Source organism: Myiozetetes cayanensis, unplaced genomic scaffold (assembly GCF_022539395.1).
Source record: "Myiozetetes cayanensis isolate MyiCay16 unplaced genomic scaffold, myiCay2020 scf5-8, whole genome shotgun sequence".
Taxonomy (NCBI): domain Eukaryota; kingdom Metazoa; phylum Chordata; class Aves; order Passeriformes; family Tyrannidae; genus Myiozetetes; species Myiozetetes cayanensis.
Window position 1 is genome coordinate 112393558 of NW_026087742.1, and position 15028 is coordinate 112408585.

The following is a 15028-nucleotide window of genomic DNA, read 5'->3' on the forward strand; positions in this document are numbered from 1 at the left end:
AATCTAAAACAAAAATCATCTGCCCCAAACCCTCACCAGCTCAGCCTATTGTCCAAAATGGACAATAAGTAAGATTAGCAGACTGAACACTTGATGAAGATAAACAGGCATGTCCTAGGGCTGCTTTAGCTCTCCACATCTACTGTCCCCTGTATGATAGTGCATGAACTGGAGAAGGAAATACTTCAAGCTGCTTTATTTTTTTCTGAGCAGGCCTATCATGGAAGTGTCCTTGCCTTAATGACAGGTCAACTGTTCTCTGGGGTGGAAAAGCACACGCTAAAATCCAATATAGATGGGGTAGTTGCAGCCAGAGCGTCTGTGTAGTGACAAATTATATTTGTCATTTTTGCTGTAACGACCATTTAGCAGAGACAAAACTAGTCAGGGGTTGCTCCTCCAAGAAGAGTGATTTGCATGAGTCATGTGGCTGCACTTTTGCACCGTAAGGCACAGACATCGTTTATTCTGATTCACACACACAAAAATGAAGAGTTGTCTCTTTGCAGCAGAAAAGGTCAGACCCATCACAGTGCATTTGTATACACGGGCTGGCCATCTCAGATTATCACAACTATTCTTCAGCATGTGGAATCCTCATATTTTTTAAATTGCTGTCGCCTTGGCCCTTTTTAAATTCCTGAAAGAATGTAACCTTGCTTGAATATCTTCTATTCTCAGTTAGAAGCAGTTTGCAAAAAGCATGAGCCAAACAGCCACAGAAACCCTGATATTTTTCATAGTTAAAATTAGAAACTGCATCTCCCATTCAAATAAAGGTTGCCTGCAATCCATTCCTTTAGCATCACTGAAACCTGCTGGCTGCCACACTTGGCACAGCTGCTCTCTCTGCTACGCCAGTGTGGGTCCCCAGCAGCTACAATTGCCAGAAGCCATCAAATAAGTAGGAATACAGAGAGAGGGAGCAGCGGGAGCTGGTGCTGCTGGTGCACAACAGCCTGCTGGTACAGAGCATCAGAGGAGGGCCGGAGGTCAGGCAGAGATAAAAGGAGATCTACAGCCAAAATTACGTGGATAAAAAAACAGAAGCACAGGTTTTAAAATAACGTGTGTAATCTAGAGCCCCACAGAATAAACCCCAGAAAGGACACTTTGCCAGTTACTTTCCAGAAGGAAACACAAATGAAGTCCAGTAAATTAGGTACAAAGTGTGGCAGCAGTTTGGCTTTTCAAGCCTCTGGCAACGTTCATATGAGAGGAAACAGAAAAGTATGAGCTCTTGTCTGCAAAACCAAACAGAAGTGAAGATGTATGAGCTGGCAGGTGCTGATAGATGCTTCTGATGGTGCTTCTCTCAGAGGAGATAATCTAATTTCCTGGTCAACAGTTAAATTTTACTTCCACGAGTGGTGCTTTAACTCCCCAAGACCTGATGTGGCAAAGCACTTTGCAGTCAGTGGGTGTCAGCATAGCCTTTCCTTGCTGAATAGGTGATACTGGCTGAGCAGAGGTCTGGATGCAGACTATTGCACCCTTTAGCTGATTCATATATTTATTTCCTTTCCAGTAAATTGCACAAGTATCTTTTATGATTCATAATTGCACAGATGGAAAAGGCTAATCTGTTTGGCCCCAGAGCAGTCTCTTTGTCCTAGGGGATCAGAGAAACTCAGACCTTATTTACATAATAATGGGTTGTTAAATAGTATCTTACTATAAAAAAATCAATATTTACTTAGACTTTATTCCCCACAAGTAGCAGGATTCCTAGGACTGACGTAATCATTGCTTTTAGTTGCCTTTATTAGTTTTACATGCTTTGTTTTCCCAGCAGAGCAGCTGGGATACTGTATAAGCAATTCACATCAGCACTGGGTGCGATCCAAATATAACCTGTCATCCAGCTTTGGCAGACAGAAAAAAAGTAAAAATATCCAAAAGAGCCAAGAAAAGGCTATGCCTGTGTGTAGATGGGTATAGCCCTGCTGTGGCCACACTTGAGAGGGGCTGGAGGTAATCCAGCTGTGCTGGAAGCTCTCTGGCTGATTTAGCACAGTGTCCTGCCTGTTATGAGAAATTTTAGTGCTGGCACAGTGCCACACTAATATGACTCCGGAGTTTCCAGACTGGTACTGTCACTGCATGCAGCTTGACAGAATTCCAATGAGAATCACCAGGCAGAAGCTTTAGGAAGAGAGACCAGTGGACAAGAGCACTGGGCCAGCACAGGCTTTTCCACAGCAAGACTGTGTCTGAGTACTAAAGGCTACTTATGAAGGAAAAAAATCATGTAGCATGCGGAACATGGAGAGGGAGGGGCATTAAAATTGCCTCCAGGCTGCCTACATAAAGATAGATATTGCTCTGACTGCAGGAGGCATTTAGGAATGATGGCATTTATTTGAACCCTGTGAGCTGCCTTTCTGTCTCCGGTTCCATTCAGAAAAATGAGGTCAGTGGTGCTGACAGTGTGCTGCTCTGACTCTCCCCAAGGCTTTCCAGAGGGCTGGAGAGTGTGACTGTTAAATCACCTCATGCTGTCTAAGGAAAGATCTGGAAAAGAAGTGGTTATAGCAGCAATGGTGTCTGTTGGGGTAGGATCTGCTGGAGGGAGCCCTAGGCAGACCTGCTTCACATGACCTCTGGCTTCTGGGATCAGTGGCCCCTGTAGTGACGATGGAGGTTCCTTGGTTAGAAACCCAAAATAAAATAGAGAGACAAAGAAAAATGAAAAGAATGTTCTCAGAATGCAGAATTCAAAAACAAGCATACAAACAAACAGCTAAAACAGAAACAAACCCAAAATACAACCAAGCTGTCATTGGAATCTGTGAAACGATACGTAGAGCTTACAGTAAAGCAATTTTCTTGCAAGCCAGGAATAAAGAGATGAAGTACAAAGGTATTTGAGCTGACAGGAATGAGGAGGCACCAAAGTAGCCCCATCTATGTCAATCATTTCATTATCCTCTGTTGAATTCATTCTGAATTACCAGGTTAGGAGTTCAGGTGGTATAGACGAAAGAATAACAGGTTGGTTATTTAATGAAACAACTTACCGAGAAAAGTAGAGAAAAATGTAATATTAATGCTGCTTTATTCTTGTACTGACCATAAGATATTTTTTTGTCTCATGAATGCCAACTGTAGGCATTTTTGCAGGCAGTAGTGATGCTGACTGTCACAGAAGTCTTGAGAAAAGACATTAGCAACAATTTCCTAAATGGAATCAAAGTGACCTGTATATGTCCCTATTGCACTTTAGTGGAAGGGGAAACCCCTTAGGTAAAAGGAAAAACTTGACAGTTTTACCAAATGTCTGAAGAATGGAATGCAGTGTGTCCTTCAAACAGCGAGGTCAGAGAATTGGGAGGCAGGATATAAATACAGCAGAACACTTTCCCTTGGATATTCTGTAGGAGGAAACTGAAAGGTCTTATTTCGCCAAGATATCAAAAAGTTTTATCCATATTTCAAGAATGGCTTTGACACCACCTTTGCTTTTTGAATGATCCTGCCCTCAGGATATCCCAAGGTTAACTGTACTTGGAGGAGGCAGTTGTAAACTGAGTGGCTTGAAAGGTCATTTACTTGTTTTTCTGGCTTGGTTATTAGCACAAAAAGAGGCTATCTTTATACAGAGTAAGCATATTTCATTTTGCCTGTAAAAACCTTTAAAAAGAGCTGTGTAGAGAGAAGTTCCCGTTTTGCAAAGGGTTTTGACATTTCAGAATTTTGCTTAATTCTGAACTGGAGGGAAAAAACACACTACCTGGAAGTTAGTGGCAGTAAATTCCACTTTGTCCACTGTTTTCTCCCTTAATCCAAGAAAATATTTTAAGTGTGTCTGATAGTATTTATTGCAGAATATTAAAAAGACCTGGAATATGTGTTCCCAAGGACTGCCCTTCAGATATTATTTTAATTCTCTTATCCCACAGTTTTCCTCCAAAAGGCTGATGAAAACAACCTGGTTTATATTTAAGTTTCAGGAGGAAGAAAGCTGACTTCATTAAGATTTTCCTGACAGCTCCTGTTTACACTTTGCAAGTATCTGGTACTGACCATGAATTACATTGCTCTAGACTGTGGTTTTAGCTGTTATAAAGAGAAAGAGATGGCAAAATATTTACCTACAGATTTCTGTTCTGTCAAAAGACATAATGCTGCCCAAGTCTGCCCTGCCATAAGCAAAGCTCATTTGCATCTCTAATCTAGCCCAGAGCTAAACTCAAGATGACTTGAGTGCCAAGGACTGGCCCTCACAGAGTAACCAGCTCTGTCAGTAATGATTGAATAATATGTGAAGTGAGGAAACCGACCTGTCAATCAGGCAAATTATCTCCACTCTTCCTATTAATTTTGATGGCAGAATTTGAAAAGTGGCTCCCTAGAGTCACATTGCAGGGTGAGTGGAGAAAAGCTGGTTCCCAGGGGCCTTGTCCCTGGAAGAAGGATGCATGGTAGGACAGGGGCAGAGAGCAGCCAGCTCCTGGGGGCAGGAATTCCTAAGTGCACCAAGTGTGAATGAAGCAGCACACTGCCTTCACCACATCAGAGGTCATGTGTGCACCCTGCTGTATTTCTGTCACCCCTTTGAAAGAGGCACTGATTGCAATGTAGAGGTGACCAGACAGTCCTGTCATTTCTAATGTTCACTGTGCACTGTGTGTTTTCAAAGCTTGGCCAGTGCTGGAAGGAGCCTCGAGCCCAGGCCTGGCACAGCAGTGCTTTCCCTGCAAAATATCTGCACTGCCAAAAGTCTCCCCCCTCCTAACAGAGGGTAAAGTCCAAGGAGAACCACGAGCATAACAGGCCTTAAAAGTACTTCTTGGCCATTCCTCCCTGCAGAGGAGCTCTTTGGTTCAATTGAGAGCGAGGACCTGCAAGGCAGGATAAAAAGAACATCCAGGGCTGTCCTTTCCCACAGGAGGCACCTTATGGGGTCTTGTGCCCAACTTCCCTATGTCACTGTCTTTCCAGTACAAACCCTCTCAGGACTTTGGACAAATGAAATTTATATACAAGCTCAGCAGGACCTTAAGAATATTTACAATATTCTGTTGGTCCTTTGACAAAAAAGGAAAAAACAGGAAAGTTAGGATGATAGCAGCGCTCCTTTCAGTAGTCACATACTTGAAGCTTAACTTTAATGTGACATTCCAACACATCCAAATGCAACTGGAAGACCAGAAACTACAAAATAAATCCTTCCTGATAATTATTATATGTGTCTTTATAAGCTGTATTTTCCTTCCTCTCAAGGCAGTTTCTAGAAAACTTTAAATGATGCCTCCCTCATTTAAGTAAGATTATGTGATCCTGACATACAGGCATTTGTGCTGTCTGCCACTTCTGGGTTCTGAGCAGCTTTACTTTTATAAAGAAATAGTCCTTGGCTGTTTCCCAGGAAAACTGAGCTATTGCTCCTTCAGGCCCTTTTCCTCCTTCGGAGCTCTGAAACAATAAGCAAAAGCAGGTAATGATCATTATTAGTGACCGTCCAGGGGAGTGACTCTGGTGGCTTGTCACTGCCTCCTGTTTGTGTCACAGCTGTCCCCTGGGCTACGTCACCTTCGAGGCCATAAGACATGTCTGGTTATTTTTATCATTGAGTTTAACAGGGAGCACCTCCACATGCATTCCGAACATATTTTCCCTTATAGCCCTGAGCCTCAGTGTCTGCTTAGAATAAATATGCCACTCACAGACCAAGTGACCAGTTTTATACTTGGAGACATAGCCTCATTGTAGAGAAAAGAATTTAGCCAAGCTTAGGTGCAAGAAGAAACAGAGGTGTCATGAAGAGTAAGAAAGAAGGAACTGCACAGATTATGCTTCAGATAGTGTGCACTCATGTCAGTTCTGCAGGATATGAGCAGTCAGAGCACTAATTTGCGCATTCTGCAGCTGCTTATTAACAGTGCAACTTCATGCAAATTATGCTTCCCTAGTCAAGTGCTAGGAATGTGCAGGAAGGAGAAATAACCACACAGTTTTGAGTTAATAAATGTAGGGCTTCTTAATGCCCTGCCAGTTGACAAAGTTTAATTTCAGTGTTCTTACCTGTTTCAAAGGGAAAGTGCTCTCATATTAGTGACTGAGTGTTAACATGGGAGACCACATGGTTCCTATGAACACGGAGGTATTTAGCAATAGTCTCTTTCTTTTTCATCTTTTCCCAGCTGAAAACAAAAAGACACATGTGCAACAGAAGTGAGACTTTATTGCTATTTATTTATTATGCAAATACTGGCTATTTTGAGTCCTACCTATGAAAATAAAGAAACTTACCTGAGTATGGTGTGTCTTTGTATAGAGATGACCCTGTTTTTCTTCTGGTTTGTGTGGTAAAGCTTTGACTGAGGGTATAAGGTGACCTCCACCTGTTTTCCAACCACTTGCCACTCCTTTTGCTGCCTGCCTCGGAAATGTCACCTCCTCTGCCCGGTGCCTGGATGCCTTCGCTGCTTTTCACCACACATACCCTCGCCTGGCTCCTCTTGGGAAACCTCAGCCATTAAATTACTGTGCAAAGGGACAGTGAGGTGTTTTGCCTGACTCCTGTATCACTGGCAGGCCCCGAGTCCTGCCAAGCTCCTGCAAGCTCTGTGAAGCTGCTGCTTTGCAGAGGAGTGAAATACAACTTGCGTTCAGCAAGACAACCTGTCCTCAACATCTGCAGGAGGCAGGCAGGAGCTGGAATGCAGTTGTCATTCCTTGCCTTCGCCAGGGCAGAGTTTCAGGGCGTTTCCTCTGCAAAGGGTCAGAAAGAGCTACCTTGCATTGAGGCAAATCAAATCTCTTTAAAGAGTGGTTAGTTTTGAATACTGCAGCTCGCAAATAAAACACAGAAAATGCTACATAAAATACAAATCAAATGTTTTCCATTCGGGGTATTATTGCTGGTTAATACGGACTGGGGGGGAGGCTTTGATGTACTCTGCTCTCTCCTTTTCCTCATGAGCTTCTCCCTTTCATTCTCCTTGGTCTTTTGAGGAAGGAGAGCCCTTCTCTTCCATGGGTGCAGTGATTTATCTGTAATTATATTAGTAAGGGAGGCTCTTGACTGACTGAGGTGGCTGAAGTTGGACACTGGAGTTACGTAAGTCACTGCCGAGGCCGATTGAGTGGAGGGGCTTGGAAAAAAGCCAGAGTACAGAGAATTTCCTGCTTAATAAGACCGCTCCTCATGTTCTTCCTCCTGTTGAGGAGGAACTTGTTGTGTTTTAGTCAATGGCCATTGCTCCTCGCGCTGATGCGGGGCACCACCGAGAAGAGCCTGGCATCATCCCTTTGGGGATATTTATGTGTATGGATGAGATCTCCTCGCAGTGGTTTGGTTTTTTTTTTTTCCCTAGACTAGACCCACTCCCTGGGCCGGGCTCCGGGGCTCTCCAGGCGCGGCCCCGCCGTGAGGGGCGGCCCGGCCGCGCTCGGCGCCGCGGGCGGCTCGGGTTGTCACGGCGACGGCGACTCGCGGCCATGTCGGAGCTGGGCTCCGAGGAGCAGGACGAGGCCGAGGAGGGCGAGGCCGGCGTGGGGGTCCGCGGGGACGGGGATGGGGCCGTGGGGAAAGCGGGCGGGAGCGGCTCCAGCGCCGCGGGCCGGGGCTGCGGGACAGGGAACAAGCGGCGGCAAAGAGGGGAGCGGCGCCGGGCTGAGCCGGGCTGAGCCGGGCTGGAGCGGCTTCCCTCACACGCCCCTTTCCCTCTCACTGTTCCCTCTCGCAGGAATACGACGGCGATCGCAATGCCGAAGGGGAGCGGCACGGCTATGGAAAAGCTCGGCTGCCCAACGGGGACACGTACGACGGGGAATACGAGCGTGGTTTGAGGAGCGGGCGAGTAAGACACGGACACCGGCTGTGGTTGCGTTCCCCCCGGGCTGTGAGTTTGGGCACCGGCCTGGGACAAGGGCGAGAGCTGACAAGTGTCTTTTTGTCTGTGCCAAATGTGTTCCAGGGGACCTACAGGTTTAAGAGCGGTGCTCTCTACACTGGAAACTACCTTCAAAACAAAAAGCATGGCAAGGGTATCTTTTTTTATCCAGATGGATCAAAATATTCAGGTAAAACACTGAGCACGTTTTCAGGGATTTCTGTTACTACAAGGACATATTCACCCCTCTTCCCCTAAATGCATAGAGATAGTGAATTGGAGAATGTCTTACTTTAAGGTGATGCATTTGCTACAAGATGTTTTCCTTTCATTCCTTCTTTAGTAATGGCTTTGAGAAGTTTGGAGTTTATTTATGGGGATTTAGGATATATTATTGTGAGAAGTATGATATTTATTAGTGCTTTATTCTTGTCATATCCTCCTTTGAAGTGGGGTGTTCCAAGTCCCAAGAAATATTAAGTATCTTTTGCAAATAAGTGCAATCCTTGTAGAAGAGAGCATTGTTCCTTATTCCTGGATGATAATTTGAACCACAGATGTGTTCAGTATAAATTATTTTAGGACTTTATTAGGTCCATCCTTACAAAATATTATATTCTTTTTTTTGGAATATTTCTTTTAAGTTTGAATAGAAGAATAATTAAGGCACACAGTCTAGCATCCTTCTGAGTGTATGTGCCCCCTGTCTGACAGGACAACCTCAGCAAATGAGTCAAATTAAAGTAGTTACCCTTTAAATTTGTGTGGAAATGTCACATTGTCTATTGCAATTGTACCACATTACCCAGTTTAAACGTAGGGCCGGGTTGTTACATGGCCTCCTGTGTTCATGATGATAATGGGGAGTGATAGTGGAGACCACTGTATCACACCATGAAATAAACCACATCTCACACTGTTTGCATCCTTTTGTCATCAAAGGAGACTGGGTGGATGACCAGAGACAGGGCCACGGAGAATACGTGTATGCAAATGGAGACACCTACACTGGAGAGTGGTTTAACCACAAGAGGTTTGTTTCATTCTTAGAATTTCATTCTCCATGCTCTTCAAGTCACCCAATGGCACTAAAAAGCAAAGATGCTTTTCAAAGCATGTCTGACTGCAGCAAATCAAGTCCAGGGGTGACCTTGCAATTTAGTCCACCTTGAGTAATTTCAGCTGCTTAATTAATACAGTTTTAATGCCTTAAAAATAACAACTTCATACCTTAAATACAATAGCAATCCTTAATTCTTAGTATTCCAGTGATATAAAGCAAAATTATGATTTTCTCCATAGGCATGGACAAGGTATATATGTCTATAAAGACTCAGGATCTAAGTATGTTGGTCGTTGGGCAAACGGAGTCCAGGAAGGACCAGGTGAAATTATCCACCTAAACCATAGATTTTTGGGCAGGTTTTTCAATGGAAGGGTAAGTGTGCGGCAGAACTATCTATTCACGTGAACACTTTGCAGGCAATTGCCTTAATATGATCTGTTTCCACTTAAAATAAGGAACTAAGCTCCTGATCTGTATTATTTCTTGTGCCATAAGTGTAACACATGAAACTGAATTAATCTGTAGGACACAATGCCAAGTTTCTCTGCAACTTTGCTTTCAAGCTATAGTGCTGTTGATTATTGTGTGGATTTTGTAGTAAAGGATATTTCACATTTCTGTGCCTAGACTGAACTGTTTAGTTTCTGCTGACGTTTTTGTATCTTTATGCAGCCTTTAGGTCGTGGCAAATATGTCTTTGATTTTGGATGTGAGCAGCATGGTGAATACATAAAATTGGAGCAGGTAAAAGAGACACTGCCTCAAATTAATGTTTCTCTGATACTCTCTGAATATCAGAGAACTCAGTTAATCAGATCTGTTGTTGAGTAACCTATAAAATGCCCTGTAGACACTGATGTTGAAGTAGGTATTACCAGCCAAAGAAGGGTGGAAACTTGTGCATTCTTAAGGACTGAGGTTTTCATTTTGCTTTTTTTCTTTACCTTCCCTACTGTCGAAGCTTTGACAAGTACAAGGTGTGATCTTGCAGACATGAATCATTTCTTCTCAAAGTTTAGGAGAATCAGGACATTCCCAAAACATTTGAAGGCTCAAACCACAGAAGAATGTGGATGTATCTGTCTGTACATTTAGCCTGTATTACACTTTGTTCTGAAAACGAGGAAACGGGAAAATATTTCTCCTTGTATTTCTGAGCTGCTTGGTGCTATGCATACAAATTGTAATTTCCAGCAGACTCATGTTTTGGAAATATTGTTGTCCTGGTCCTGTCAGGAGCTTGATATCCACAGTTTCTGATAATTGTAGGGAGCAGCTGGGTTCAGGGCCTGTTTTTCCTCCTCTTTCGTGCATGAATGTTTTGAAAGATTTTTGATTAATATGGTGCAAAATAGCTATAAAAATAAAAAATTTATCAATATTACTGTTTTGGTTTCAAGGTAATATGCCCCATTTTATCTTAGAGTTTGCCTTCTTTGGCTAAAAGCAAGAGATCCCCAAATTAAGCATCAGATTCACAGGAGTATCCAAAATAATGTGTATGTGGTATTCTCAATTCAGTTGGGAATTATTGGATTAGATGTGTAAAGCAAGGGACAATGCTGCCACTAAAGGAAGATCAAACTTTGCCCCTTGGCTTTAGTTAAAGTAGTTGCAGAACAAAGTGCATTTAAAAAAAAGATCAAATAAATTAGATAGGAATACAGATAATGGTTCCATTATAAGACTTTTCATATTTGGAAAAAATCAAGCATGATTTTTTTTGAATTTAAAAAAAATCTCTTCGAATTTCAAACCCATAAGCTTTGTGCAGCACTTTATTCCTTCCTAGATCCTTTCAGAGGGCAAAGATTGAGGCAGAAACATCTGTTTTTGTTTCTGTTCCTGTGTGAGACAGACAGGGCAGCCTCTACCAGACAGAGCATCAGGTCTCCTTTGCAGGCACTGAAGAGGAACCGTAGTTGATACGCTCCTCCCAGCCATTCTGTTTAAGGGAGGGACAAAATTTTGCCTTAAAGAAGGCAAACTAAATCATTGGTAATGGTCAGCTGTCTTCATCAAGGTTCAAAATGTAGTTCTTGTCCAAGATTTGTGGCTGCTGGAGTTCCTCCACCTGTAAAAATTACTTTAAAAGGTGTTGCCATTTTCAACCCAGATAAGGAGGTTTTAGGACACAAAACCATCACCTTAGTTACTCCCCTAATGCCCACAGGATGAGAAGTGAATTTCTTGCGTTCTCTTCTAGGAAAAAGGGGAAGAAGAAGAGGAGGAAGTCCCATTACCTGTTGAACCTGTTGAACCAGCATGGAAAGCAATAGAAATTACCAAATTAACACCCTGGACCCCCCAGGATGAAAAGCCCCCGACTCCCACAGCAACCCCCCTGGAGGCAGCAGCAGCAACTGGAGAGGAGGAAATGCCGCCAGCTGAAGGTTTGTTCTGCTGGACATCTGGAAACTCCATGCTCTGACTATTGTGACCATGGTTTTATGGGTTTAATATCAAGTGGAGTGAGAGGGTTTTTGTGTTGTGCTTTGTTTCGGTTTGTCTTCCCTATGAATCTCCATGTACTGGGTGTTTGGAATTGCCAAGTCTGTTCCTAAACTGCACAATATGTATGTATATCTGTTTCACCTGATGTAGCATAATGAGATACAACTGTGAGTTGTTTTAGTCTATACCATACAAGCTTGATCATAAACACTTAGAGAAGATTGTGTGGGATCCCTCATGTGAGTAACGACTGCAGCCTTCAGTAGGAGTTTGTAGCTGCTCCGTGAAAGCAAAGGCTGAGTGCACATTTGTGATTTGTTTTCTTTGGTATTTCTAATTTCTCATATTTCAGTCACTGGAGAGTCTGCTGAGGGCAGGGATGTTGAGCCCTCTGCTCATGAACCTGGTGGAGATTTGAGCCCAGCAAGGGATGCAGGAGAGGAAGGCGAGGGAAGACAAGAGGAGGAAGCAAACGAAGTTCGGGAGGATCAAGGTGAGGACTGGGGCATGTGTGCTCATTGTTTAATTAGCAGTCAGGGTCTGAAATAATGCAGGTGAAGTCCTGCTGCTGCTCAGAGACCACAGGAATCTCTGCCTTTGATAAGAGGGACAGTCCTCTAGAGAGGTAAACTATGAGTAGTCAAGATCATTTACTGCGACAGCACAAATTAAAAGTGACACTTCTGTGTCACTTCTGTGTCACTTCTGCATGTACAGTTGACAGCACTTGCAGAGCTTAATTTGTAGGAGATTAAATTTCCAAACTGAGAGTTTCTTATACAAAGGGAGAGATGATGTCAGACTCTGGGCAAAGTTCAGGAAGTTTTGAGCGCTCCACTTTCCTCTCATGAATGAAACTGTGTATTCCTATTCTCTCAAGTGAAGCTAAAAAGCAGGAAAAATAACTCTGAAGAAACAAATTTTAGGTATTGCATATATTATGGTTTGATCAGTCGCTGGTTGATTTGTTCCTCCTAAAAATTCAGATGCTCAGGTTTTCTCCCCAGCTGTTCAAAAGCCTGTTTTAAATACACAGTTACTAAGAAGCAACAAAAAGATGCATCTGTGTGTAATCATATTTAGCTTATAGGCCTCCACCCAATTGTGTTAATTTTATTTTATTAAGTGTTAAAATGTACAAGCTTGCATGTAAATTATATGATGTCTAAAAACATCATAGGTAATTTTAACCATTTGTAGTCAGTCCATTTTGGAATAAACCGAAGCAAAGCACTGTCCATGGGGGTCAGGAAGTCTGTTGAACCATCTGAGAATGCCTGGGGGTGTACACAAAACATTTAGGTCAGCTCTTGCAGTTTTCATAGTTTATTTGTGCTCAGTGTTCGTCCCTGAAGGTGCTCTCTTGCTTCAGGGCAGAGCAGCCAGGTGGCTGACCTGGTGTGTGGGACTGACATCTTACAGGATCCCTGGGCTTGGATCAGATCCAGCAGAAATCTCAGCAGGTTTCCTGCATACCTGTGCTTTGGAATCGGCAAAATGCACTGAGCCTGGTTTGTCTCAGAGACCATTGAGCTCAAAGAACCATTTGCATTGAGCTTGATTCTAATGATTTTTTTCTGGCCTACCACAAAAAAGCAGTTCTGGTTTTCCCACTGATTTTTGTAGGGACTCTTTTTAAGAACAAATAAACCCAGGTATCTGTCAGATACAGCACAGAGGCTGATACCAATACCTGAAAATAACAGCAATGTGACACATGTCCAGAATCAAGGAGACTGGATGATTTTATCCATTTTTCAGCATAGGTCTCCATCCATAATTATTTAGGCAACATAATTGTTCCCCTTTTCTTCGTGTTTAGCAAGATGAAGTTACAGGAAGAGGAAATGATATGAAGAAACTATGGATCCTGTAAAGAGCAGATGTAACAAAATCTGTTTTCTTGCAGCCCGGTATTCCCTGCCCTGTTACCATCATTTTAGGTTGACAAAGAAATTCCATCCTTGCTCCACATTCCTTATGATATCATCTAAGTAGGAGACATCCTTTGGCTATTCCAGATTTACATATGGGCTGGCTGGCAGTCAGTGTGTGTGTACTGAGTCTGTCTGCCAGCTGACAAACAATGTAAAACAGTTAAATTCAAGTGCTGGCATTGAAAGGCAGTGGGTAAGGAGGACTGAGGTAGACAGCAGAGCCCTGGAGTTCTGTTTCAGGTTACTGGGATTACTTTCCAGTGTTTTATAATGCATCTCTATGTCTTGTCTTTCCTTCACCTCCGCAGGAACTACTGATTTAGGAGGTTGAATGAGAAGAAACAGAGTAACTGGATACCATTGAAGGCAAAGATCCAGAAAAAAGGATATTTTAAGGTAGATAATTTAGTGTGGTAAACTTGCAATATTGTTATTTGTAAGAGAGTGAGTTGTGTTGAATAAACATTTCTTTCATGGTTCTGTCTGGAATGTACATCTTTGGATCTTTTATAATCTCAGAGTCTCACAGAAACTTCCCTTATTCCATGTAGCAGGTAGTCAGTTGTAGAATTCAGTGCAGAATTATTCTGGATTCTGTGTCCTCACAATCTTCCACTACTGATATCTTTCCCTGTTGAACCTGCCTCTAGGCTTCCCAGCTCTCTCTGTTTTCCCTGTCCCTCAACCACCATTCCAGACCTCCATTTTCCTTGGTTTTTTGACTGCTGTTGATGCAACTGGAGAAGCTCTTCTTACTGCCCTAAATCTCCCCATGCCACTTGAAACTCAAACCTAATTTTTCTTATTGTCGCACACTGGTGCAGTGTTTTCAAAGTCTTCCTTTCTAGTCTGTTTTTCCTTCTGCTTTCTGTATACTAGAACACTCTTTGTTTGTTTGGTGTGTTTCTGGTTGCTTTGTTTTGGTTGGGTTTTTGGTGTGTTGCATCTCAGTTTCAAGTTCTGTCTTTCCCATGTGCCTGCCTTAAGCTGTTTCAAGGACACTGTCAAGTGAGGAGGGTGAGGAAGTGTCTCTGTCACAAATTCCCAACACTGTGCCCCACTCAAATCCTTGGGGACCCACAGGCTGTCAGCCAAGACGTTGCCCATAGTATAGAACAGGTCCATGTGTTCAAGCTGCTTCTGCACCTCAAGGAAAATTCTCCTCCAAATTTTCCCTCTCTGTCTTTCCTAAGGAGCCCTTCATTTGCTAATGAGCCTTCATTGGAGAGCTGCAGTTGTGTGAGGTGTCCCACCATGTTTCAGTTTCCCTCAGCATGTCAGGCTGTTGTGCATCTGCCCACAGAGCAGTTCTGAGTTGCTGCCCTGTGCCCAGCCATGGCGATGGATGTGGCACTCAGGGACATGGTTTAGGGGGGATGATGGTGGTACTGGGTGAGGGTGTGACTGGATGACCTTGCTGGTCTCTTCCACCCTGGATGATTTGGTGTTTCTGGGGCTGCCCTGACCCAGGTGCAGCCCCGTTCACTTGGCCTCACTGAACCTCAGGAGGTTCTCATGGTCCCACTTCTCAAGCTTGTGCAGGCCCATCTGGATGGCCCCATCCTTTATTGTTTCACCTGGCCTGCTCAGCCTCCTGTCACCTGCCAAGGTGCTGAGGCTGAGCTCGACCCCACTGTCTGTGTCACTGGTAAAGACATTGCAGAGCCCTGGTCCCAAAGCCGAGCCCTGAGGGACCCCCTCGTCCTCAGCCTCTCCCTGGACAAGGACCA

The 15028-nt window shown here is 43.5% G+C and overlaps 1 protein-coding gene across 3 annotated transcripts; it reads left to right on the forward strand.

Moving 5' to 3' along the window:
* The first annotated feature begins 7204 nt into the window (after positions 1-7204).
* RSPH1 (radial spoke head component 1) lies at positions 7205-13778 on the forward strand. Of its 3 annotated transcripts, none has more exons than XM_050333743.1 (9): positions 7205-7273; positions 7695-7808; positions 7926-8031; positions 8784-8874; positions 9144-9279; positions 9580-9651; positions 11114-11300; positions 11714-11854; positions 13607-13778. In XM_050333743.1, the coding sequence occupies exons 1-9, from the start codon at positions 7220-7222 to the stop codon at positions 13627-13629; spliced, it is 924 nt and encodes a 307-aa protein (XP_050189700.1). In that variant the 5' UTR covers positions 7205-7219; the 3' UTR covers positions 13630-13778. The 3 variants fall into 3 exon arrangements, with proteins under 3 accessions (XP_050189700.1, XP_050189699.1, XP_050189701.1); XM_050333742.1 differs by lacking the exon at positions 7205-7273 and adding an exon at positions 7384-7506; XM_050333744.1 differs by lacking the exons at positions 7205-7273; positions 9580-9651 and adding an exon at positions 7384-7506.
* Positions 13779-15028: the final 1250 nt, after the last annotated feature.

Excerpts from the sequence above, each read along its gene's own strand:
- RSPH1 (XM_050333742.1), top strand. The coding sequence starts at position 7,447 with ATGTCGGAGCTGGGCTCCGAGGAGCAGGACGAGGCCGAGGAGGGCGAG. Across the intron at positions 7,507-7,694 it reads AGGGCGAGGCCGGCGTGGGG|GAATACGACGGCGATCGCAA; the intron begins GTCCGCGGGGAC and ends TCCCTCTCGCAG. Across the intron at positions 7,809-7,925 it reads GTGGTTTGAGGAGCGGGCGA|GGGACCTACAGGTTTAAGAG; the intron begins GTAAGACACGGA and ends AATGTGTTCCAG.